This window comes from Poecilia reticulata, chromosome 18 (assembly GCF_904066995.2).
Source record: "Poecilia reticulata chromosome 18, P_reticulata-male-v2, whole genome shotgun sequence".
NCBI classification, from domain to species: domain Eukaryota; kingdom Metazoa; phylum Chordata; class Actinopteri; order Cyprinodontiformes; family Poeciliidae; genus Poecilia; species Poecilia reticulata.
The window spans coordinates 20,981,696-21,009,125 of record NC_088847.1 but is presented as its reverse complement, the minus strand read 5'-3'; the positions used below and the strand labels follow the sequence as shown (position 1 = coordinate 21,009,125).

General features: G+C 42.8%; 1 protein-coding gene across 2 annotated transcripts in view; it reads left to right on the top strand.

The window, feature by feature from the left end:
- The window catches only part of efnb3b (ephrin-B3b), a 113,216-nt gene extending 89,856 nt beyond the window's left edge, over positions 1 to 23,360 (top strand). Inside the window, exons 3-5 of one of the 2 annotated variants that reach the window (XM_008435562.3) lie at positions 7,417 to 7,509; positions 11,172 to 11,234; positions 17,572 to 23,360. In XM_008435562.3, the coding sequence (XP_008433784.1) occupies positions 7,417 to 7,509; positions 11,172 to 11,234; positions 17,572 to 17,993 (578 nt within the window). In that variant the 3' untranslated portion in view covers positions 17,994 to 23,360. The remainder of the gene's footprint in view (positions 1 to 7,416; positions 7,510 to 11,171; positions 11,235 to 17,571) is intronic. The other variant, XM_008435563.3, reaches the window with a different exon arrangement.
- Positions 23,361 to 27,430: the final 4,070 nt, after the last annotated feature.

The following is a 27,430-nucleotide window of genomic DNA, read 5'->3' as shown; positions in this document are numbered from 1 at the left end:
TCCAACAGTAAGATGTAGGGATTAAAATATTATCCCCATTTATGCATCGATGCCCCCAACCTTGATCTGATTCTTACTGAAGTCAAATCAAAGTTACACGTTGTCTGTCGATGCTTTTAGAGTTGGGGAAAAGTGAAGTGAGTTCTTAAGTTTAAAAATAAATGGGATTCAGCTAGGCGAGGGTAAAATTATTTATTCAAGGAATATTCAGTGGGAGGAATGAATATTTAAGAGTTTAATCAATCTATAATATGTATCAGTTGTAGATTACTTACTCGGTCAATCATACGAGCTTCAGTCGGAGGCAACTGGATGTTTTCTCTTGTTGCTTGAAGACGTTTCGCCTTTTCATCCTGAAGGTTTCTGAACACGATTACAACTAACAGGCTTAAATACTAAACACTCAACACCGAGTCCAACTCCCTTGCTTCAAGCTTTCAGCATGTACAGGTGAGTGAATTTCCAGTGGTGCAGACGGAGAGTCTGCATAGCATCAAATGAGGTTAAGTGTAGTTTTGACGAGGTCTTTGCTAGACTTGTATTGCAGTTTGGCCGAGAAGACGACAAATAGTTTCTCACTGCAGTTACCCACAACAAAGTTGGTTTGGTTTCTTCACAAAAAGCAGCGCATCAGCACATCACCTCCATGAAATCAATGACAGAACTGGTGAAGATAGTAAATGATGATAACCAACAACAAGGCGTTGCTGCTGTCATGTCAAAGGTCTGAACGTTGGAACGCTCACGCTGTGGAATGGTGATCAGATTATGAATGCTACATTATCAGTATCTTTACGCATCATTGAAGCACAACGTCGCAGCACAACGGCGTGACCAGTGTGTGACATCAAAGGTTCTTTGAGATTCATGTTTAAATCAGAGTTAATTTTGCTTTTAAATGTGTATTTTTTTTTTTAGCATATCAATCACAATAAGGGTTACAAAGTGAGAGAATATCCCAAAGCTGAATCGTACTTCTACGAGAAGCACGCTAGCAATAAAAAGAGCACTTCTCCTAACTTTAGAACAGAGCAAAAATACCCCAAACTTCTCAGAAGCACATGACAGAAATGATAACATCAGCAAATCTATAAATCATGTGGGAAGAAATGTTGTTTTGTCTTGACTCTAACTTACCATCTGTACGACTCAGAATGTACAGACAGAGAGAGGAGGTCAGCCGAACGGCCAGCGTTGCCAAACATTCGGTTCAGAAGCTCGTCTTAAATCAAACGACATAAAATGTCGACCGTCTCAGCAGCGAGTGGCGATCGTTAAAAGACTGAGCACACGTCACATTTGGGATTTACGTCCCTGAATGAGTAAAGAATGTACTTCAAATGTCTGGGGTTTTTTTTTTTTCCCTTCCTTATAAGAATTGCCAAGCCGGTGCTGTGACAGTGGAGGTGAGGAGGAAGCTCGGCCCAAACTGACCTTGGTAATAACAACAGTCTGAGAGAGATTCCCCTCCGCTGTGTACACACAGCCACGCCTCTGCCTGCCTGCCTGCCTGCCTGCCCGGCTGCTGATTCCTCGTCTGATTGGGGTTGACTGCAGTATTATTTCATTAATTAAGTTTTTCCACTCTCCCTGCCTCTCCCGCCTGTCTTCTTGTCGGGCGAGGGCGGCGGAGCGACGCCCTTCCTCTCCCCCGTCCTCCGCTGCTTCTCATCTCCCCCATCACTGCTGATCATTGTCTCAATTACTCATCCCTGCTCTCCCTTCCTGCCTCTCTCTCTCCCTTGCTTTTTTCCCTTCCCTTCCTCCTCCTTATCTAATCCCAGATTGCTGTATTCACTCCTTCCCCACTCCATTTTTTTTTATCCCGTCCTCCCAGAATAAGGTGGGAAAGATTGGAAGCAACCCCTCCGCCTCCCCTCCCATCCCTGCCTCTCATCAGGATTTCACAGATGCGCGGTGATTATTTCTGCCTTGATTCGGCGATATCTTCACCCCCTCGAGTGGGAGAAAATTTGAAACATTTGTGCTCATCAGCTCAGATATTTTTGGGAGGAGCCGCTCTTTTGATCCAAGGGCAAAGCAGCTGGGATCTCTGCGTTCGCTTTGTTCCCGTGAAACCCAGATTTGCGGAAATGGTGACACCTCTAATGGCTCTGAGAGGATGATGCGTCACCCTTTAACAAAAGAAAAAAAAAAGACCTTTGTGATATTTTCAACCTGATTAGGATGTTTGAAAGACAAAAAATAGCTTACATTTGCAAAATTTGTGGAGGCTCTTTTGGTCCAATTTGCCTCTCTGGAGTCCGTCCCGCTCCTTTGTATCCATTACCACCCCACTTTTCCATAATGGACACATTAAAGTATTTTACCTCCCTACTTTCTATCATGTCATTTAAACTCTTTCCTTCCTTTCTTTTTTTAAACTTTCCAACTTTTCCTCTGTCCTCCTCCTCCTCCTCCCCTGGCTCTCTGTCCCCCCGTGGTCCCACATCGTCTCCTGTGTCCATCATATCACCAACAGCTTGTCGCAGGCAATCAGTCTCTGTGCCTCACTTCGCTGCACGGCCTCCTCCACCTCCTCCTTTCTTCTCCCTCGTCTCCCACACCTCCCTCGTCTCCCGTCACCTTGTTGTCCTCCTTCATGTGTCAGTGGTTATTACTCTCAGAAATCTTCAGTGCACTTATTCCTCTTTTTTTTTTAAGTCCTGTTATTTCTCCCGGTGGCACCTCTGTGCTCGGGTTAAACCGGAGGGTGAGATCCTGTAATCACTCTCACGGCGGCTCCTTATTGAAGGTTTCCAGATTCGGTCTGTTTTCCAGAGTTTGGTGTTTTGAAAATGAAAAAAAAAAAAAAAAGGGAAAACATGAGAAGTGCTAAAAATGTACTTTGTTTCCAGAAATGACATTTTACGCTGATGATGTGCAATTATTTTTGCGAGTTGATTTTCCAAATACTGCTTATGTACTATCGATATCTATTTTCAAATTGACATGTTTAGTAGTCGACTTTTCTTTTAAATATCTTTTACCTCACTATTTGAACATCAGTGAATCTAAATACTGTTTATGTAATTAGTGATGCAGAGAATCTGATGGTTTAAATACATTCTCACTGACTGACATTACATATTTGAAAGAGTATACTTTTTTCTTTTTTAAATAAAGTCACAAAAATCTAAAATTTTGAAGTAGTCAAGTATCAGAAAGGTTTTGGTATCCATTACAATGTAATTTGTTTTAGTATTTACTATGTGTAGTTATTTCAGTTACAATTTTCAATTGTGGAGTTTTAGTTTCTACTCTGTCTTTATGCATTCAGATGTTTCAAAAGGCTTCAATAAAGTATCTGTCTCTAATTATTTACACTAAAATTTACATTTAAACCCAAAAATATTCACAACCACTGGCAGGTTTAGATTTAACGTTACTTCCGAGTTTATTTCTGACAGTAAATGAGACGAGCGGATCTTAAAACAACAGAAAATAAGGATCGATTACGGAGAGCAAAAACCAGGTTTTGTTCACATTTCACTTAGAAATGTTGTCAAAAAAACGTCTCAAATGTTCAAGAAAAAATCGGAGTCCTAAATGTCGCTTCCTGTTTTCTTTGAAAAATTCATTCTGAGTAAAATTGTCATGAATGGAAAATAAAGAAACAAAATGAATTGCTGCTGGAATGACTGGAAAACCTTCTTCTGTATTTTAAACCGCCTTTTTTTAAAAAAAATATATCCGTTTCCTAGCCACCTCACAGATCAATCTACCTGAAAAAGTAAATAAGATCAAAACAATCACAATTTTTTTTCTTCAGAAAATCTTGTTCCTCAAATTTAACTTTCTAACACTGAGACAGTGCGTAGTCCAAGTAAAGCATCCATTTCATCAGTCATTACGTGAACATCAGAATATTACAAAGAGATAAAACATGTTTGTTTTACATGTGAGCCGTTACTTTGTTAATCCCATTCATCCGTTTTATCGTCTATGCTGCAGTGTGGATCCGTTGGTCTGTACCTTCCTCCCACAATAAAAAGAAGAAGAAGAAAAAGCATGTATTTTATCTTGCTTAGTGACCCTGAATGACTCTTTATTTTTTCTGCATTGGTGGCTTTTGAAGAACAAAGTTTTCTACAGCTCTTGCATGTGAGCATCTATTGCAGGATTATGTGTTTGGCAATTTAAGTATTTGTGGTTACAGTAAAATTGCTTAAGTTAATTTCTATGTTTGATATAATTTGTTCTTAATGCCAGGACTCATCTATCTCTCCTTTTGCCTGTTTGTGTCCTTTGTTTGTTTTGAGGTTGAGGGGATGACAACAGACAAATAGTTTCAAACATGTCTTCAGTTTTTAAAAATACTTCTTAATAAACTGAATGTTCTCCTGTTTGCAGAGTTTAACAGTTTGCCCTGCAGACATCCAGACAATAGCTGGGCTGGAGCTTTATTAGTTTTTTTTAATTTCCAAATTAAAATCCTAAAAAAAAATCAAAACAATTAGCTTCTTAAATTCCTTTTTTCACTTCTCACACACATCTAAATACCCCTTATTTTTTATATATTTTTTTATGATTTCCCGCTGCTGAGTTTACGATCAAATCTGCACAGTTGGACCTGGTTGGTTTGCCTGAGCCGCATCACGCTCACCTTGAGGCTGATTCTTCCTCTTTCTCGTTATTTTTTATTTTTTTGGCAGAAAACAGGCGAAATCAAACGGATAGTTTCTGAAATTGATTTTCTAAACCGTCTCCTAATAAACCGAATGTTCCTCGAGTTTGGCAGCTTATTGTTGGTTCAAGGCGGATCTGATTAGAAGCACAGTTTGGGTCAACCATTCAGACTTCATTCTTCAGATTTATTTCTCCTGATGCGCTTCATTTCTGAATGTGCCGAATGGGTTTCCTGTTGCCCGAAAAAACACGTAAACATTGGATGTCAGGCCAATTACAGACATGAAATTGCCCTCACTCATGAGTGTGCAGAATAATTTTTTGGCGCTGTGACGGACTGCTGGCTGCACCTTGGCTGTTAAATGCTGGGATGGATAAATTATATTTTATCGGAGCACAAACAAGTTGGTTAGCTTGGAAATAAACATCCCCACAGTGTGTGGTGAAAGCAGAGGGCCTCTCTTCTCGCGTCTCTGTGCACAAAACAAATAATCAAAGAAAGAGGTTCTAAAAATTAACGAGTGATCCTTGCGAATGAACTAGACAGTGAAAAAGTTGGGAGTAGCAGAAAACTAGATCGTTAAACCTCCACAGAATGAGTCTGCATCATTTTCTCAATGAAGTTTTTCAGTATTTATTTGTTCATTTTAATAATATCGTGTTTAGATTTTACTGCTGCTACGGAAACCTGACATGTGAGCTAAGGTACCTGGAAAAATGGTCTAATTCTCAGCAGCAGCCCTGATTAACAACCTTCATTCTCGGCTCCTTTTGATTCAGTTCAACTTCATTTGAATGAAGAAGTGTTGTCCTTGTAGTAAAGAGAGATATTCCACAGGTCTTTGACAGATTTTGTGCTTCAACAAACAGTGCTAAGAGATGGAGAACGTGCAAACTTTTTAAGACAAATTATTCGATATATTTTTGGTGTTTCTTTTTTTTTTTTTTTTTTTTTTTCGGCTTTTCCGCCACACTGATGTTTGCTTTGACCTCGGCCCGCTTCGCTCCTTCGCTCGTTTTCACACGTTGCTTCCTGCAAGGATGGAGAAGAAAGGTGTCAGAAGTAAAGCTGCCTCTTTTTCACACCTCCGCTCCTCTGGCTCCCGAACGCCGTCTTCCATTTGCCATTTCTCTCCTGCTCCTCGGCTTCAGAGAGGCTAATTTATATTTAAGAGAGAAAACAAGGATATAAGGGTGGCGTGTGCAGCCGCGCTGGAGGGAGAAAGGCTATGATTACCGTACGGTTTATGAGCCGCTGCAGCTTCGCATTAGACTGTCTGTCAGCACAGACCTTAAAGACAATTATAGAAGTTTCTGCCCGGTATTTGGACTGGTGATTGAAACCAAAACCGGGCAGGGCGAGGAGATGCTTCTCAAGTATTGAAACCAGCTGCGCAAGCTAGCAGAGCTGCGTCGACCGAAAGAGGTGTGATTATGGGGATAAGTGCCTCTCGTCTCCTTACTTCTCACTCTTCTCTCTTTTTGCGTTCTCTCTCTTTCTCTGCGTCATCAAAAGCTTGTCCTTCAGAGCAGCATTTCCTCCCATCCTGAGTCTCCTCTTTTCCCCTCCGGAAGGTCGCTGAGCTTTTATGGACCCGCTGACACGCCGTATGCGACACTAAATCAGGGGTCTTCATCAGCTGCAGGCCTCCAGGGCCGAGCTCCTTATATGTGTCCTAACACACCTGAAGCAAATTTATTTTATTGTCAACTTCATCGTTATCACAATACGTCCACTAAATGTTGTGATTGAAATTCTAAGTTCACCCATAATTTGTGTCCCGCCCGTCCATCTTCTAGGAACAAAAAGGAACAAAGTTTTCCAACATGGCCGCCGGGTAGATTATCTTTGTTCAACTAATTTGATTGCAGCTACACCTCTATATCTATGTTGTCTTTTCAATATAAATTGAATAGTGGTGCAGTAAAATTTTTTGTGTTATTTTTCCAAGGATGGCATGATGTTTTTTGAGGCGTGAGGCCCAAAGGTGTCCTCCAGATCTCGGACTGCTTTTCATGGAGTATTAAACACGATTTTCTGTTTTTATGCTGACGATTCTGTGGACTGTCGCATCATCTCCTTATGAGCTACAACCATAGAGAATGGGGAGTCTTACTTTAATCCGTTCCAAAAGGTTTCAACACAAACAGGCTTTTAGAATCCACAATACCTTTAATTTAAAACATTAGCCTTCAATTCACTTAATAATTCCAGCATGAGCAGTGGAGGTAAAGGGGTGTTTCCTGTCGCTGCTTTCACTCATCTGTCAGAGTCTGAAGTCGAATAAATCACGTCGGGTTTTTCTCAAATCAAGCAGTGATTTACGTCTTAGGGGTTCCATTTTATCTCCCTCTATCAGACGGTCTTTGCGTCTCCAGATTAAAAACCTCCTCCTCCTCCTCAGCCATGCTGCAGCCATTCCTGCAGCCCAGGCAGCAATTGTAGTTGATTGCAAGGCGGTTGAGTCCATACAGTGCAGAGTGTGTGTGTGTGTATGTGTGTGTGTGTGTGGTGCAAATTAATTCCAGCAGTCTGGTAAATGAGGACTTATTAAAGTGCTGCTGCCTTGTAGTTTGGCATTTTCAGAGCTTCTGGTGGAGTTTTAAATCACTTCCTGTGCAAATGTCACTCCGGCGGTGCTGACTCTATGAGAAGGAATCTGTTGTTTACTTCTTCTGTGGACCCACAGTGCAGGTTTAAAAGAAAAACAACCTTGTGTTTTTTTGGAGTTTTTTGTTTTTCTCCCTCCATTCTAATTGTCCATCTTTTTGTTCCTCTCGCTGCAGCCACGTCGGACGGGACGCGCCAAGGCCTGGACAGCATGAGAGGGGGCGTGTGCGCTACGAAAGGCATGAAGGTGGTCCTGAAAGTGGGACAGAGTAAGTCTTCCTCACACGACTCGCATCCAGTGAACTGGCTGAATACGCATTTTTTTCATTATTTATTTTTGTCCACTTCACATAATCAAATCACTTAACGACTCAGCGTGATCAGCACACAATGTCACAGATCAGAGATGAGGTTCATTAGCGCACCTCCTCGTCTCTCCTGCTTTTTAAACCGTGCCTCTAATCTTGCGGCGTCGGCGACCCGTCTTTCTTTCCCCCCGTTGCCATGTGCGTGCCCTCGCCGAGCATATGAGGCCTCGCTAAGTGGCGAGAACAGCGCAGAAGTGTAGGATCAGTCAGCTCTAACGAGCCCTGTTGACTCCCTTCTCACTCTGCCTTTTAACTGCTACTGACTCATTCTGGACGCAGAGGTGTCCGGGCGGGCGGGCGGGCGTCCGAACAAACACACACGTCTCGCCGCGCCGCCGAGAGAGCGCGATAACAAAATGATTCCATTTGGTGTTAAAGCGCGCAGTCAGTGATTTTTAATGACTCGTGGCAGTGCACACCTCTAATTTGTTTGGAAAATATTCGCGGGTAATGATCCCTCGCATGCTGGTTTTTCAAGAAAGCAGCACATAAAGAAAGGAAAAAGTAGGGGAGGTGGGAGGGGTGGTGGAAAAGAAAAACAGCCAATTTAAGCATTTTCACTGACCCGCACGTTCCGGCACATAATAGGCACCTGTCCTTCACATGACCGCCCATACACACACTGGCTGGTACACAAATACAAGCTGCCTATTTCTATTTCTTTGATCTGTGCTGTGTTATCGGACCCAGTGTATTGGAGGTTCTCTTCAGCAAAGAGCCAAGTGGCGCTGTTATGGCTCTATCAGCCTGTAACATCAGCACAGTCAGCTCAGCTCAATAGAAATACCACACACTTTATTTCCCCTGGCTCACATAGGCAATGGAAAAAGCAACCTTCTCTCACTTTTTCTTCATCCTCTCCTTCTCTTCTTCATCTAAGTTGCTCTCTTCCCTCTCCAATCCCCTTTTTCCCCTCCCCCCCCCGTTTCTCTTTGCGTGGCGTCCGCCTCTCCTCACACCTCCTTTTTGTTGTCACTTTTTTCTCCCCCTGTCTCTCCGTCTTATCTGTCATGTGGCTGAAAGGTCACGTCTGTGTTGTTTGTCGTCTAAATAAGCCGCATGCCGCCTCGCGCTGATCTCCGATGCGAAGCGCGGAATACACACACAGACACACACACATCGACCTGTCTGCTCTCATTTTTTTTTTTTGCTCTCTCTCTCTCTGGATCTGCCACATAAATGCACGCACTTTCTCCTGCGCCCACCCCCCACATCCTCCACTTGCCCCCGCTGACCACACAGCAGTTCCTATTGATCACCGCCTCCAACTTCTGCTTGGTTTACTGTCAAAAGGGAGCCGCTGGCCAATAGGCCTACACTTTTCTAAATGTCAGTACATATACTTGCACCACTGTGCACAGAAACCTTAACTCACCCCTTGTTTCTTTATAATTTACCTCCAAGCAGCCAGACCTTTAAAGTAGTCTTGGCTAAACGTTCCCAAAGCTTTTATAATGTCTTTTTCTTTAACTTCTTTGGACTTTGGCGACTTTTTTCTATTTCTTTCAGATGAGCGTTTTGTGGATTTGCAAGGAATCTTACGATCCAATGCAACATTTCTTGCAAAAGTCTGCAGAGCCCTTGTACTTTTCACACTTTGCCACAAAGACAAACTTTAATGCATTTTGTAGACATAAACCTGTCAGGTTAGGAAATAATCAGAGACAACAGCTCCTCTAAAAATGAATTCAACTACCTATTTTAATACTTCAAACACTAAATATACATTAATATGTATCAATAAGAGCAGTGGAAACTGTCTAAGCTCTACCACAGATATCATTCCTTATCTCCATTGGTTCAACCAATCAGCACCGAGAAATGTTAATAGTACTCCTGGATTGGCTGCTGTCAGCCAGTAGGGTGTCCCAAACTGCATTTTTTAAAAATGATTTTATATTCTTTCTACTAAAAAATCCCACAAATAATTAGGAGTCATGTTCCACAGAAAAATCAGTGAATACTGAACCGCTAAGAGGTGACGGGCAATGGAAAAGTTCAAAGGGCTTCAATAGGCAGTTAGTATTCAGGCGACCAGCATGGTGCCACGTTATTATTCATCTAAAAAAATATAGATTATAAAGCAGTTTAACTGCTGAAAGTGTCTGTTTTATTCTCTCATACCTGCTGATACTTTACTCAGAACTGATAAACATGCTTCACCATGCCAGCTGACACGTCTGCGGCCTCACAGTTCAAATCTTCCAAACTCATGAAAGACTTTCAGGAACCCTTGACAACTGTTGAGTACGACCACTTGAAGAAAGTCTGAACGCCAGATGAACTCACTCTGCTTTTGTACTGCATCATTATCAGCATTTCAGCCTCTCTTGTTGCTGCAATAACCTGCAACCAGCTTGTTTACGTAAAATACTGCATGAAGTGAAAGGAGCGTAGAATAACACCCGGCTTACTGCTGGACAAACGGCTAAGAAAGGGAACAAAAATGAGTATTTTCTTTACCATCTAATTCAGCTTTTGATAAGAAGCCCTTAACACAACATGAGTGTGTGCGTGTGTGTGTGTTTGACATGTAAATGCTCTTTAATGCCATCAGGATCACAGAGGGCCTGCTAGACAGATGGCCTGATTTAGAGACTACAGATTACAAGCCGTTATGGTCTTGTGAAAAATCACTCGCTCCAAAAACAACCCAATGGCCTCTTTCTGGTTTCCCGTTTGAACAAACACACGGAGCTCTGTCAATATGTGCTCGGCTATAAGAGGAGGTGAAGGGAGGGAGGTGTTTATTAAAGCTCTGCAGAGATTGTTTTCCACGCCGGGAGGGGCCCGACGTCGGTTCTGATAGAGGAGATCAGGGTCTGGATGCAGCATGGAAACGATTGGAGACAGAAAGGAAGGCAGAAGAGTGCATCTCCAGACCCGTCTGTCCATCTGTCTATCCATCCATCCATCTATCTGTCCGTCCATCCAACCATTCATCCATCCATCAGTAGATCTCTATCCGTACTTCCATTAGTCCATCCATCCATCCATCTATCCAAAGATCCATCCTTTGATATTCATCCATCTGTTCATCAGTTCATCCTACTTCTGGTCCCAAAGAAGGACCAAAAGGACTGTCCATCCATCCATCTGTCCATGGACGGATCCATCCATCCATCCATCCATCCATCCATCCATCCATCCATCCATCCATCCATCCATCCATCCATCCGATGAATGGATGGATGGTCTTCCTGGTCCTACTTCTGATCCCAAAGAAGGACCAAAAGGACGGTACATTTGTTGATTTGTCCATTCGTCCATATACAGTCTGTCCACCATCCATCTATCCATCCATCCATTCATCAGCTGACCTATGTATCCATCCATCCATCTATCCATCCATCCATGCACTAACCATGTGTCTTAAAAGACAGAAAGGCGAAATCAATAAACGGTTTACTTTATAAATATAAGCCAAGACTCCTGGTCTGGAACAAGCTTATAACTTTGGAAATTTCAGTTTGGAAAATTTTGAATTTTTGGGAAGAAAATGACCACTTTTTTTTAGAAGAATATTCCACCTCTTATCCACCCCTTCATTTTTCTTCATGCAGGCCAGTACGGACTGCCCCCGAAGAAGGACCAGCCAGCGGGACGCACGACCAGCAGAATCCCAGGTAAGCAGAAGATAATCCCACCAGCAGACCCGTCCACAAAACGGATAGATGGAATGAGCGAAGATATAAAGAAAAGCAACAGAGGGGAGAGGGAGGGAGAGAAAGGAGGAAGGAAGGGAGGGAGGCGACAGATGGAGAATGTGCAGTGGTGACATCTGCAGATCTCTCTGTTTAATTCCATATTTCTATCCCTCTCCTCCTTCTAGCTAAGTGCTGCCGGCGAGAGAGGGATGGCTAATAGCTACCCTGGGAGAAGGACAAGAAAAATAGAGGGAGGGCAGAACGAAGTGGGAGGAGAAAGAAAGAAAAGGGCAAGGAGTCATTGTGGCCTGGATTCTGTAGTTCTGTCGGGGGACGTAAACGATTGAAATAAAAGACGGAAAGATGAGAGGAGAAGATGCACGGAGGGAGTGATGGGACAGAGTGAGAGGAGAGGTCAAACACAGCAGCAACAAGCAGATTCTCGCTCCAAGTCAAAGTCATTCACTGAAGGGGAAAAGACATGATTCACACTCAGCTGCGTCTGCTCCCGTTTTGCCTTTTTTTTATGACTGTAAATTTCTTTTCCGTAGAGAACGTGTAAATGGATGCGTTCACACTTTCCCACATCACTTGTGCATAAATCCTATATGTGACGAGTGAAAGAAGCAACAATAGTGTGCAACTTTGCCCGCATGAAATGCTTAATCTCACACACACACCCACACCCACACACACACACACGCACGCACACCCCCCCACACACACACATTTAAAAACAGACCTCACACTTTTTGGATTTTTAAATGATGATGATTCGATTTACTCTTTACCACACATATGTGTTTTTAAAATTATTTTTATCTCCTTATCATTTTTGATCGTCAGATTAAAATCATTTCCATCCATCGAATCCCAGTGCAATATCGAAACAGACAGAGGAGGGTTTTGGGGGGTTATTTTAGCAATTTACTTTCTGTGTCATCTAATTTATACCAACCTCCACTCATCCGGATCAGAACACGCTGATAATTATTCACTCAGCACTAACCCACTCTTTACAGTCCACTGAGAGTGAACATCCGTGGGTTTGCTTCATATCAGAGAATCAGGCGCTCCTGATGATTGTTGTGTCTTGTGTCTGAGGCGTAAAGGCGCCGCCTTTCATTATGCAGATGGAGTCATGGACGTTAACCACAAAGCTTTGGACTCTTTTAGATTTAATATGCAAACTGTTTTTTTTTGTTTTTTTGTTAGTTATTGTTATAGCTTCGTCACAATCAGCTTTAATTAAATAATCCTCCAACAAAGCTTTTATGTACACCTGGTGTTGCAGTGCACACTCTTTGATTACAACCAAACCAGGCTGCCTCATATAAAAAAACTGATCAGAAATCCCATTTCTACGCACACATATGCACAAACGCTGCAAAATTTTAACTTAAATGCTGCATAGCCGCAGCATAATATTACCCAATCTCATGCTGTGCCATGCAGACACTCTGTCTGCCCCGGTGAAGATTTTCTCATCCCGGTCAGAGGTGAGGTTGTAGGTTTTCCGTCTACAGGGCTCAGTCTGTGTAAGCATTTAGCCAACCACAAGTAAAAATCTGTTTGGTGTAACTTTTGTTTTTCTTTGGTTGAACATGGTGTGCCACAAGACTTCACATGTTCTGCTCGGGGTTTTAATAGTGGGATCTGTTTATGGCTGCTTGTGTTTGTAGGGTTGCCGGGGAGCTGGTACCCAACTCCAGCGGTCATCGAGTGAGACATATGCAATTCATTTATTTATTCATTTTCTTTAATAGTGTCACCACACTCTGTCCATGTTCAAGTGTCAAAATAACAAAAAATGGCTGGAGTTTCTACTTGTATGACGTAACACCACACCCCTTCCCCACCCATCGCTGTGCACTGCCGGAAAGCTGACTAAAAAAGGCCACAACCTAGCATTTTCACAAGGAAAAGTAATTAGGCTGTCGAGAAATTATTTCCACATATACACTTTTGCTGTGGAAACTATGGGAGTTTTACAACCAAAGTTGCCTGTTAAGCAGCCGACTGTTTGTTGAGCAGATTGCCTTTCTAATTAACCAAATAATATCACATTGTAGTGCTTGTGGTGTTACTCTATAAAAGGTACGGTGATAAAATGTAGAATAATCTACACAATATGCTCTTGAAAACTGTTATTAAACATTAGTGTGACTCTAATGGCCAACATGTTCAATTATTTTAGCAGCAGGAGATGTAATTGTTGCTTTTTTGCTTTTAAATAATAATAAAATAAACTAAATCATGCTATAAATGGTTTTATGTGTAGTTCCACAAAAAAGCCAAGAGTGCAACACAAAGGAGTATCACTTCAACTCGTACTGCAATGCTTTTTCTCTACATTTCCTATCATTCTTTTTATATTAATAACCAGCACAGACTTGCTAGAGTCTGTGTGTGATCATTTAATGCGCGTAGCTGTCATTCTGTCAGAGAAATGATAAAAATGTGACCTTTAAAAATGTGCTTTTGTGGAAGTAGAAATAGCTGGGAAAAGTTTAAGTGCAAAACCTTTTTATAGCAGTTGCACCAGTGCAACCAGTGAAAACATGACTGGAGACTCAATTTCAGCTTGTTGCAGCAGTTTATGACATAGACATCTTAATTCTTAAGATGCCTTAAATACACCCAGGTCCCAAATTATAATTAGTTATTTCCTAAATTAGGATTTTTGTCAATAAGGAATTCAATCAGCAATCCCTGCTAATCCAAAAAACGTCTTTAGATAATTGAACGTTTTAACCAATACTTCACCATCCTGGTCCTCAGATCCTTCTGTTCTGCAGGCTTTAGGTGTTTTCCTGTTACCAGACACCAGACTTAAACGATTAAAAACGCTGCAGTGTTTCATGACATGCTTGGGAGGTAATTTGGAGCATAGAAACAGCTAAAACATGAAGCATGGCGATCCACCGGTTCAAGCAGTTCAAATGTAAGCGTTCTTGGCATCTTATACCCCATCGTTTTAGCAGCTGGCTAAAATGTGGCATCGAGTTGCGTTTTTAAAGCGTTGAAGTAAAGTAGTCTAGATTCTTATGTGAAATGACAGAGTTGAGGAAAACACCTTTAAAAACGCTTCTGAGTTGACAAAGGTGGTTCCGGCGTCGCGCTCCGTCATGGTCCATGTCTCATGGCTCAGGGTCAGAGCTCTGAAGAGCTTCTACTTCTTTTCTCCAACACATCTGAGTCCAATGAGTTCATGTCTCTCAGCTCTGCAGAGGCCTGGTATTGAGGGAATCATTCGATTTTGGTGTGTTAGCGAAGGGATGCAGGACAGCAGCTCTCCAGCTCTCCAGCCCAGGAGTTGGACGCTCTTTTTGTAGAGATTTATTTTATAGCTCAGATCTTTCTGAGCCACCGCAGCGGCCGTATTCCTGAAAACCAGGCCTCCGCCCGTCCGTCCGTCTCCGTCCTGCACCAAAGATACTTCAACTCCTCTGCTAGGGGGAGCATTGAAAATCATAACGTAGGCTTAGAGGAGCTTGGCACTTTATCGAGCTTAGGTTTTCAGTTGAATTAATAAAAGTCTTAAAAAGTAAATATTCCGAGGAAACCTTCAGAAACTCTTGAAACATTCCCAATAATTTGGCGCGGCTGTAAATGTGAAGTGGAAGAGCACGGACAGCTGGCGGTGCTGCTTTTTTATTTCTTTCTTGTTGCGTGTTTGTCTCTAAGGTGAATTCATTATTGATATAAAATGGTTAATGGAAGCAAATGGAGAATAAAGCCTCAGAGTCTAAACTCTGGTGATAAAAACAGGAAGGGGAGTTGGAAAATGGAAGGGGGGGCAGGGAGGGAGAGAAGAATGGTAAAAGAGAAGAGGATATAATAAAGAGACTTGGTGAAAAGCGGCGACCATAATGGAGACGGATAGCGAGGGATGTTGGGTTAATGGAGGGAGGAAGAGAGCGGGAGTAGGGAGCATAATCGACGTCCGGCATTAGGGTTTTGCTCCCGGTCGGTCCAGCGCGACGGGGCGCCGAGAGCGGAGGGGGAGGGGGAAGAGGGGGGGGTCGGTGAGGCAAGCCGGCGTGTATCCGCACATATGACTGTGTGTATGTGCGTGTCAGTATCTGAGTGTACCAGTGTGTCTTTGTTGCCAGGCACTGAGCTCAGAGCAAGGTAGGTCATTACGGCTACAATAACCCAAAGACAGCGAGGACCACGGAGCGAGGAGGGAGGGGAGGAGGAAACGGAGGGAGACGCAGGAGCGAGGCAGAAAGGGATGTGTGCCAAGAATAATGATGGACCAATCCAAGCGACTCTATCTCAGCCTTAACCAGTTCGAAACTCCTGCTCACACGCTCCCTGGCTCTGTACACACACACACACAGATAGAGAAGCAGCACAAACCCACCCCAAGAACATCATTCACCTGCTGAGTTCTGACCCGACCTCCTGCGGGGACAGCCGCCAACTCGGAGGCTGTGAAAATCTCAACTTTCAGGCAAACGAAGACTCACAAAACAGAAAGACAGAGTGAGGACAGATAAAGAGAAAGACGTTCAGGAAGAAAGGCGAGCGGGCCAGTGTGTGGTCCGGCGGTGGGAGCAGACCCGGGAGGCGTCCTTCATGTGGCCGCCTGTAATGCTAAGCAAATACCATCTTTAGGGCTGGGGAAATGCCGTTTCCTTACCTTGATATACACTGCGGCTGAGCCTGGCTCTCCACAAAAGCATATACTGTGCGGAGCGCCTCTCGCTCACTGCGGACATTCCTCGCTGTTTTATATGCGCTGCTGTCCACTTCATCACATCAATAAAGAGACCACAAATAAGCTTCTGTGAGATCTGCTGCATACTTGCTGCATTCCGCTGGGCCGGAGCCGACGCAGCCTCCGCTTACTGAGCTAAACCATCACCATTACTCATGGTGTTGTGGTGCAGGGCCATAAAAGAGCTGCATGTTTTCTCCAAAGCATCATGAAAGCAGGAGTTGTGAAAGCATGCAGTGTTATTGTTTTGGTGGGTTTAATGTAGAAGCACTGAGAAGCTTCTCTGGGTTTCAGTGGTGCCTTCAGAAAGCTTTCAAAGGGCCGGGCAGATAGGGTGTTTACTCAGAGTCTATGGGCAGTGCAACAAAAACTACAACTAGAGATTCATCCATATGTGATCGGTGACCAATTTTGGTGTCAAGCTTTGATCTGCCTGCATCAGTTTTACATTTCTCTTCAAGAATTATGCAGTTATGCAATAAATTCAGAGATGTGGCTTGCATGGCGCTGCAGTTGTTAGCATTGTTGCTTTGCAGCAAGAAAGCTTGAGTTTGAATCGCAGGCCTTTCTGCGTGGAGTCTTCATTTCCTCTTCTGTGCATGTGTGGGTTCCCTCTGGGTGCTTTGGCTTCCTCCAACAGTCCCAACACATGCATGCTGGGTTAACTGGCCTCTCAAAAACTACATTATGATGTCATTATGTTGTTTGTGCTATGTCTGGCTTACCCAGTGGCTACTGGAGAAACGCACCAGCTCACCTGTGATCCTCCAAACTACCTTTTGGCAAACTGTCCAGGGTTCCTGTCTCCCATTGATAATAGTAGGCACTACTATTCATATATTACCAGATATAGATTATGAATGGTTTCAAATGCCAAAAGATGTAGCAGTGCTCCATGATTAAAATTATATTTTACTGATATCACCAGTTTTCTTGGATTGTACATATCATCGGCCCTTACCTTCCTTGTTTCTGCACACTGCTGGAAACTCCAACACATTTTCCTTGCTTACAAGAAAGGTCAGGTTGGAAAGTCATGATGCCGAAGTGGATGCACTGCTTCCCATCACTCTATTTTTAACCCTTGTGTGTGTGAGGACTGAGGCAAACGAAGAGGACTATGGCAAATGATACAAGTTTTACGTGTGTGGGGTCAATTGGACCCCATTTCTACATACAAGGGTTAAGATTACATTGTTTAGAAACTGCTGCTGTTAAGTCATGTGCTTTAGCAGTTAGCCTGGCTATCCAGCTAACTTTAACTTGTTACCCTCCCAATATTACTCTGTTGATAACAGAATGGTAATAGCCACAAAATACAAATTATTCTTCTTTAGTTGTCTAGTAGACGTGTCCACGTTTATCTGTTTTAGTCGAGATTGAAAACCATAAAAGAGGACTTGAAAAGTTTATTTGAGTTATCAGCTCTACAGCATATGAGTGGTATAAATCCATCCCCTATCTGCCTCTGAAATATTCTCTTTTCTCTGTGTTGTGATGAAAGAGGCGTTGCCGCTATTCCAGTCTCATACAGCTGAACTCAGTTTGGGGGCTGAAAATCTCAAAGAAATGACGTCTTACTGTTTTCAGGTGGAAACGCCACCCAGCCTCGAGGGCCCTTTGGAGATGGAGGCAACGGTGAAAACGGACCCCTCGAGTCAACCAACATCGCCTTCATCGCTGGCGTCGCAGGAGGCTCCGCCTTCCTCCTGCTGGTCACCGCCGTGATCTGCGTCGTGTGCTACCGCCGGAGGCACGCCAAGCACTCCGACACGCACCACCCTCCGCTATCGCTCTCGTCCCTCACCAGCCCCAAGCGCGGCGGCGGCGGCGGCATCACCAGCTCCAACAACAACGGCTCAGAGCCCAGCGACATCATCATCCCCCTGCGGACGTCGGACTCGGCCTACTGCCCGCACTACGAGAAGGTGAGCGGGGACTACGGGCACCCCGTCTACATCGTCCAGGAGATGCCGCCTCAGAGCCCGGCCAACATTTACTACAAAGTATGAGACAGCCGTCTGGACACGCCCGCCTTCCTTCAACCACGACCAGCCAATCACACCCAACATCTCCCAAATGAAGCCACTACAGAATCTGCCATCATAGCTCCAAACTGGATCGCCTCAGTAGTACCAGTATTGTCCTTTGGAACCCCCCCCCACTTGCCCTGGCCACTGTTGTGTTTCTAGCTGAATAACCCCCCTCCTCCCTTCCATAACCCTATTTCACACAACTGGGCCATTAAGTGTGAGTAAGGGGTTATGTTGTAACCACACATAACCCTTCCTAACAAGGCCCTCATGATTGGGCAAGAGGCTCTGAATTCCTTCGTCTTGTTATCTCAGAGCTAAATGAGCCCCCCACCCTTTAACGCGCCACACACTTTTTTTTTTAAGAGTGTGAACCTGGTGTTGGGATGTTTTAAAAGAAAAAAGAAGACTGAAAGGACTTTAAAAAGAGGACTACGCTCCTGGACCCACTTGGCACCAACGAACTCTGATTCTCAGAGAGCCACACCCGCCTTGCCCACCACCCCATCCCCCTTTTAGATCTCTATCATCCAATCAGAGACGAGCCCCTCGCCGCTAACTCGACAATAGCCTCCTAGTTTGTTCGTGTTTGTTTCGATCGAGAAAACAGGCTTGGGGGGGGCGGCCTCGGACTCACACCCTGAGCCAACACCGGATCCCCGGACGAGGCCTAACCAATCGGTGACTCTCAGAATCGTGTATATTTTAATAAAGCGTGTGTTTGTGTGACTGTGCGCGAGCCTGCAAAACAGTTGGGTAATAATTATGGCGATGCTGCTGCTGCTCCACATTAGAGTGCAGTTAGTGTGCTTCAGCAAGTTTGCATACATGTGAGTGTGTGTGTGTGTGTGCTTTTCTGCGTGTGTGAGTGTGTGTGTTCTTTAGACTTGTCTTAAATACCAAAACACAAAATAGTGAGCGAATATCAAAAAAGTGAGATTTTTTATGGCTATCAACACTTATAGATTATATATATGAATATCCAGTAAATAATTTCTAGATGTTTTTTATTGGTTTATTATTTTTACCCACTCTGTTAAACTACACTTCTGTTTCTAAATGTTTTCATTTGCTTTTTATTTTGTGCTTATTTCCTGCCCTTTTGCCTTTATACTTTGCAGTGCCTTGCAAAAGTGTTCATACCTCCCAAATGTTTTCACGGTTTGTCACGTCACAACCACCGACTTCAATGTTTGTCTTAGGTTTTTATGAAAATAGACAAACACACAGGGCTGCATAATTGAGAAGAGGAAGAAAAATGAAGCGATGTGACGATTCGGACATTTGTCTGTATCCAGCCTCAATTACTCTTATTGCTTAAAATGCAGAACAACCCATTTTAAGCCCCAAACAGATTTTCCTCCTGTATCGCTCTGTATTCGTCCCCATCCCAGTGTCTGATGGTTTCACTCCTCCATAGAAACCAGACGTAGAAACCAGTAGTTAAATGAGGATCAATAGTGCAGTAAAGTTTTGTAGCCATTAACATAAACTTTGTGCCTCTAATGTTAGTCACATAACCAATGTTCTCTTTAGAAATTTATGCACCTTCCATTATGTGATCTATCTACCAGGAGCATTGATTTAATTAAATCGTATTCGCATATCTAGGCAATCAATAAATATGACTGTGCCATTGCCTACATCTATTTCTGGCCATCAAGCAGCACAAAACCTGCAAAACCAGACAACTGCACAAAAAAAACGGCAAAAAATGTACAAGAAACGCACACCTTTATACGTATCATTGCATGTACCAGCAGCAGGTATTACAGTTTGCAATTCTTAAATCTATGTAAATAAACCGTATAGAGGGCATGACTGTCCGTTTGTGGTTCAGTATCCACACATTACGGTATATTTGGTGCACAAAGAAGCTCACACACATAAACCTATTAAAATAGGCAGTTATAAGCGTCTCCAGAAGGAGGTTTCAGAAATTTTAGCTATTTGTGGGCAGCAGCGTTTGGCTGTAATAACTTTATTGGCACAATGTTATATTGACGGCTCATAAACTGCATTACACTACTGGCAAGTTATTGTCTTAATGGCCAAAATGATAATGTTATCGATCAGTATTATGTCGCTGGTAAGCGAATTGAGCAGCGCGTCCTGGTCGGTTCTGTAAAACGAGTTAAAGAGGAAAACTGCACAGTTTCCTCTTTAAACTGTGGGTTCACAATCATGCGGTACTTTGTGCTGGTCTATCAAGTGAAACCCCAATAAAATGTGTGGAAATTTGGGGCTGTGTCGTGACAAAACGTGGAAAAAGTTCAAGCGGCATGGAAACGTTTGCAGGACGCTGTACTTTAACTAAACCCCTTGTTCTTTGAAGTTGTTTCTCCGTTTTCATTCTCTCCCTCCTCCTCCCGCCCGAGGTCAACTCTGTGTATATTTTTATAGCTCATCGTACTATGCTGTAGTTTTGAGGTCTAGACCTCATTTTCGTGGAAGTGTTGAGGTAGAACCATCGATGAAAGTTTTTCCTGTTATTTTTTTTTTCTTTCATTTTAAAAGGCAGACGTAAAAGAAGCCGGGGTAGGGGTGGGAAGGGGGGTGGTGGCGATGGAGAAGGGGGAAGGGGAAAGGTAAAGAGGGAGAGAGAGAGAGGACGAAATGAAAAAAGAAGAACAAAGAAGAGAGAGAGCGCCGTCTCGGGAGGAGGAATAAAGCGGCGTTTGAATGCAGAACTTTAAGGAAAAGGAAAAAAAAAAAACGAGCGGGAGGGAGATGAGGGAAGACGAGACTGTGAAGCAAACAGGAAAAAATAGGAGCAGCAGGAGTAGTAGATGAAGGATCCAGTGGAAGGAAGGATGGACGGACGGACGGACGGAGCACATGAAAGAGTGGCTGGCGAAGAGGAGAAACCTCTGAGGTGCTGGACTGTCAGCCACAAAAAAAAAGAAGAGAAATCCCGCAAAAAAAACGGATTTTTGGAGGAGCTGAACTCTACACGCACGCAAAAACATCCACACACGCACATCCACTGTGACTCCGGCACGTTTCGGATGCGTTCCTCTCTTTCTCCCGCCAAAATTTTGTGTTGAAACACACACACACGCACACACACACGCTCTCTCTCTCAGATCTCACACTGTTTTTTAACGACTGTCGAGCGACATCCCGCAAACACGCTCACCCACACTCAACATAAAATTTTTTTTAAAAATGTTGCTTTCGTCTGATCTGTGTTCCCGTGAATCACCTGACGGACGGGGAAAGGATTTTTAAAAAAAAAGAAGAAAAAAAAAAGATTGATTGTGCTGTGTTTTCCTCCCTCCTTCACACACACAAGTACACACATAAACACACACACCAGTGCCCTGCACCTCAACCTCAGAGCAGCAGCCCGTCGCTGTGTGGGGAGGTGCTTTATGTTCACCTTGTGCATACTAATAAAGCTGTTTTTGTGTTGCTCAGACATGTTTTTTGGCTTATGTGTAAAACCGCGGAGAGCTTATGCTTTTTCTTTTTTTTTGTTTTTTCGACTTTGTGCAGACAACACGAAGACTCCAGTGTTATTGCCATGTTTCCTGTGTGAAGCCAGTGTTAAAAATCTGAAACCTTTCCACATTTCTCAGCCGTGTTTTTGTATCGGTATCATATAATCTTTCATACCCAAGTGTCGCATTCGTCTAAAATGACTTTGTTCCACACATGACGATGTTTCTTTCTTTCTTTTTTTTTTTTTTAATACCACGGAGGACTTTGGATTGTACTTTGACTGTATTAAAATTGATTTTGGAAAAACAAAAGACAGAGAGAGAGGGGGGGAAAGCACCTCAAATTCTCCTTTTTTTTGTACAACTACCAATAATTTGTGTTTCCTTTTTTTTAAAAATGTATAATGTTTATTTAAGTACTTAAAAAAAATCCTCCAAGCCAAATGAAGTGTCTGTTATTCTCTGGAAGTCAAAAATGTGACTAAGAAAGGGGGGAATGGTTCAAATTTCTGAACTCAAATGAAACAAAAAAAGTTCACTTTCTGGTCTATTTCCTTCCTTTTTGTTCCTCTCAGCAGAATGTCGGCTGCAGTCTGATCAGAAGTTTACATTCGTCTTTCATCGGCATTCATGTGATGATTAGTGATTGCGGTTTGAACTTTTCCTCTTTGGGCTGGAACGACGATACGACATGCAACTTCAATTGATATAAAGGTTATCTACATGCAGTCTTCACCTTGTCAATCTTTGTCCTTTCTGACAAATAATATTTCTCCACAAAGACTTTGGTGTGTCCCTCGTGAGCAGCTGTACATTTAAGTTGAACTTAGAGGTGTTGGTTTCAACAACCCAATTTCCAAGCGTCATTATGAAACCAAATTTCCTTTAAGTCATATCTGACAACGTTATAAAAACTGAAGGTAAAATTGTCATTTGATTATGCTATAAAATGGCACTATGTGGCTGGAGGACACCTTTTACATTAACTCTATAAGAGGAAATGTCAAATATCCAGCAAAGATTATGCAAGAGGTTGTGATTGAGGTAGAATTTGCTGAGGGAAATTTAACCAAACATTAGTGGATCTTAATGTATATATTAAAGTCTGAACAACCACACAAATCCACATTTTTGCACCCGTTCCTCGTTTCAAATAATAATCATTCCAAGTTGAAAAAAGAGGAAAGTTCAGCTGCACCATTAAAAGTGAGCAGATTTGCTTTTAAATTGAACCCCGATGACGACTTGACGTAAACCTTTGAGCAGAGCTGTACCTTCTGGACTCGGTTCTTCTTCTCCTTTCTCTTCACGTAGATGTTATATTTCAAAGTTGTGTCTCTAGCTCTCACTGTTTCTCCAGTTTTCTAAGAAAAGAAGAAAAAAAAAAAGAAGAAAAACCTCGGACCCAGCCCACGTTTTTTTTGTTTTTGTTTTTTTGTTTGAAAAAGAGAAAGAAAGTGCTGTTTCTGTGGTACAGAGGAGACAGAGAGAGAGAGACAAAAAGAAAACCGCTGCCTCACCTCCCCGTTGGTTAAAACTGTGTGTATGTGCATAAAACGTGCGTGAGCTTCTTTGTGCCAATAGCCGGCGAGCGGAGGCCGCCGGTCGACGCGGCGCTCCTATGTGACGTGTTGCAACTTTGTATTTTGGGGACACCTCTGTGTGAAAAGGGTTGTTTTTTTTTTCTTCCTGTTTGTCCTCTCCTCTCTTCCTTCCTCTCCTTCCCCCGCTCATCGCCACATCCCCTTCCCCATCTCCCTTTCTTTACTCCTCCACCCGCCCCCCCTTCCCCTTCCAACACACCTCTAACGAGAGGAAAAATTAGTACATTCCTGGTTTGGAAAAAAAAAAAAAAAAAAAAAAGATTGAATAAAAAAACAAACAAAAATGTTTAAGCACCACACTTTGGGTTCTTCTGTGTGATTCATTATGAAGCCAGCTCTTTTGTTCCGCCTGCAGACGCAGAGAGAAGGTTGTTGAGGCCCACTAGCCCTGCCTCTAAAAGCAGGTCTCTGCCCTTATCTCTCCTTTGGGTTGGTCTCAGCAGGGGCTCTTTCACTGCCTCTGCTAATAACAAGTCCATGTCAGACAGACACACACACACACACTTTCAAACTCTCCCACCAGTGTTATCAACAAGTTATCAAACCCGGCTTCGTTAGTGTTGAGCGTTGCCTGGCGACATTTTGTCAGAGCGCCGTCTCGACGCCCCTTTTCTTCCTCCGTTTCCCCCCCCCGTCAGCTTTGTGGCACATTTCCATGGCAACTGTTGGCGTCCGTTCCAAAATGCGCTCCATCCGGTTGTAGATCTATATGTTGGTGTGTGTTTTTACGGGGCGCCTTTGGAAGCAGGCCGTGCCATCAGGGTGGCCGAGGGTAAAATGACCAGGCGGCTGCCTTTGCCCTTTGATCTGTGATGCATGAGAGCAGATTACTAGCTGTCACACACACACACACACACACACACACACACACACACACACACACACACACACACGGTGGTCCCACCCACACAAACACAACCACATGTGTCGACACAATCTTCTGGAATACCCCACCGTTGCCGATGGTCCCAGAGGATGCTCGTCGTTGCCACCGCCATGACAACCAATCACTTTTTTTTGTTTGTTTTTGTTTTCTACCAAACTGGTTCCACTGCTAAACCAGTTGTTTTCTGTTTCCACTCTTAAAGCCCGGCATTGAGAAAATTAAGCCAATGCAAAACTTCCTCCTGGGCCAGAGCTAAGAACCTCTTTCCTCAGCTGCTGATGAAAGTCGTGCTGAAATGTTTCAAGTGCCATGTTGAGATCTTCAAGTGGACTGTTTGTTTAGCTTAGGAGAAAAAATAAATAAAGAAAAACAGAATGTCAAGAATAAAAACTGAGATTATCTGCTAAGTTATATATGTGAGATAGCTTTCACCTACTGCTGGACTTGTAGAATCAAGAAATCACTGGATTAAAACCTGTCTGACGACATGAAGGGGGCTGAAAAATCTAGATGACAACACATCAGACCCTGGTAGAAAGAAATGAGAACCAACAGTGGGCATCGCCAGCTAAGAAGTTAATTCCCTAAAGCAGACATCGTAAACATTAGTTTCACTACTGCTGAAGCCCTAACATGCTACACGGTAGAAGCTAATGCTAAGGAGCCAACTTCAATTCAAACTATATCTGCTTCAATAATTTTGACATTAATAATTTACATGCTCTATAATGCCCTTCGATTTTGTATTCATGTTTATATCTCTTTCTCCGTTGTCTGTTTTATTTTTGTCTTGTACGATTCTTGCTTAAAATAAAAGTATTGGGGGTAAAAAGAGAGAGAACATGAGGAGAGGATACAGAACGATTTCCACCCGCTTCAATACGAGAACATGAATACAGACGTCTAACTACCTGAAGGAATCTTAGTAGCTGATAACCAAAACTTCAACACAGATGTTGAACTTTGTTCAGCTGAACGTTTGCAAAGCAGCCAAGTAAATTTTCGCTTTAGAATTTGTCTAGAGACAAAAATTTAGGGGAAGCTAAAAATGTTCAAAACGAGCAAAAGCACAAAGCAAAAAACTAGGTCTACACACACGGACCTGTTGAGAATCAAAGTCACTCGCTCCAAAAGCATTTTTCTGAGGTTTTGGTACGTTAGAGACTAAATCTGTTCGGCTTCAGGGCTCAGTCTTTCTGAGTTATAACAAATCTGATGAGGATTAAATAATTTCAGCCGTCCTTGTAGGAACTTGTTGACACTTATTTGAATTCTTTCAGTTAAAAGCCCTAACTTGCAGTTCCAACAGCATTCTCTGCAGTCATCAACAAGTAGAGACAACAGGCGCTTCACAAAGAGTGGATGTTTCTTCAAAACTGATGAAAAGACGAGATGGAAACAGTTCAAGGAGGCTGCAAAGAGGCGGACAGCGTCTCTGAAGGAGCTGCAGGCTCTTCTTATAGAAACCGGCGATGCTCTATGTGTGACAACAGTCTCCTGTATTATAAATGTGTTCGTACTAAGAAGTTGGAGAATCAAATAAAAGCTTTTCCTTCCCAAGAAAACACCCAAGCATGACTAAAATCACACCAAACTAGAGACTTTTGTTCCTGAACAAAAAACCAACAGTATTCATCACCAAAACAATCACATCAACAGTGCAACACGCTGCGCGCTTGTTTTCTTCAAATGGACCAACGGGGTTTAAAAAAAATATGAGCCGAACAATTCAAAACTCAAACTTTCTCGACAAAAAATCTTCCGAAACAAAGTGAGAGGGAGGCGTCCTCACGATTGGACCGATCTGGACGTCTTTTCAACGGTAGCGTGGGTAAGTAGTATTATCGAGATATTACGTGAGATTCTAACTCCAACCAAAAAGAAAAAAAAAAAAAAGGTTGAATAGAAACTAAATGGTGCTTCAACAAAATGAACCTGAAGGGCGTGAGCGCAAAATTTCAACCAGGTAATTGCACCTTTGCTGCATTTTACATTTCCGCACCTTGTGAGTTTGTTTGCTCTTCAGATCAACTGTGTACAGAATATATAAAGACAGGATACACAACGACCAAACAGTTTTTGTTGGGATCTACCACGGGGATGGCTGAGTCAGAAACCTAATGCTTTTTTTCCCCACCTCGTGTCATTGTTTCCTTGGGCAAGGCACTAAACCCCAAGTCAACAAGCAAACTACCGATGAGCATGTTGAGAAAAAAGTCCTTATGTGGTAAGAAAAGAGCAACAAAAATGTAATCCATCATGATCCTGTTATATAACAGCCCTTTGACGGATGCACATTTTTAAATGTGTTGCATTTAAAGTTCTCATACATTCCAGAAATTTTAAATAAACATTCAAACGTTCAAAAGCTACAGGAACGTCAGTGAGACGTTTCCAGCTGCCGGATAATGATGCCTGTTGACTCCATTTGGATCCTACACGCCATTTTCTACAACATTTCTAAACACTTTGGAGTATTTTTTTTTTTTCATATAAATTTTGCTTGAAATAATGTCTGTAACTCCTTCTCTGATCAAAGATCAGAAATGCCATTAGGTCTGGGAAAGAGCGTCAGAAACACCGACTGTTGTTCCAAACTTCATTTATAAATCAGAGTAATGATGTAAGGCGATCTGCTTATGGGTTTATGTGAAAATATGAAACAAATACAACATCTACAGTACGAGCCAAGACACGATGACGTCTGGGACGACTGTGTGAAAACCAAACCCTTCACTTATAAACCAGTAAACTGGCTCCAGCTCCAGGCCAGATTTAGTGCTGGTGCAAAAAGGAAAAGCTGCTCTGAGGGCCGAACACAATGAATGTTGGAAAACACTGAGCATCTTTCCACCAGCAACCTGCTGAGGCTGCTAATCTACCAAACACCTTCCCTGTGGAGCAGTTTTCCCATTTTCATCTGCTTTCCTTCCATTTGTACGTTCAGTCCGGGAGGAAGAATTCAGCTCTAATCTTATAAACCACAATCACAAACAGCTTGTAAAGCAAAAAGCCTATTTTTCTCTGTTGACTAAGAACTGTGAACTGGATTCTAATTAAAACTGGCTCAGCAGTCTTCTTATCTCAAGTGATTTCTCATATCAAATACCTTCTTTTTTTTTTTTTTTTTTCCATTTGCAGAACAGACATTTTAAAATTAAAACCATTTCAGCATGACGGTGACTAAACAAGCGCCGGGAATAATCCAGAAATTGTTTACTTGCTAAACATTTCAAACGTTTTTGGATTTTAGAAATATATACATGTATATGTGTCAACTTTTATAAAACCTCAAATTTCACGAATAGAAGAAGAAGAAGAAGGAGAAGAGGATGAGGAGGATGCCTCACCTGTCTGGTGTTCTGCAATACCAGCAGTAAATTCAGGTGGGATAATTATTTTGTCGCCTTTGCAGCTGAATCATTTCCAGACGGATTGTTATCCAAAGATCTGCAAATATTCACGTGATGCAGCAGGCAGTGA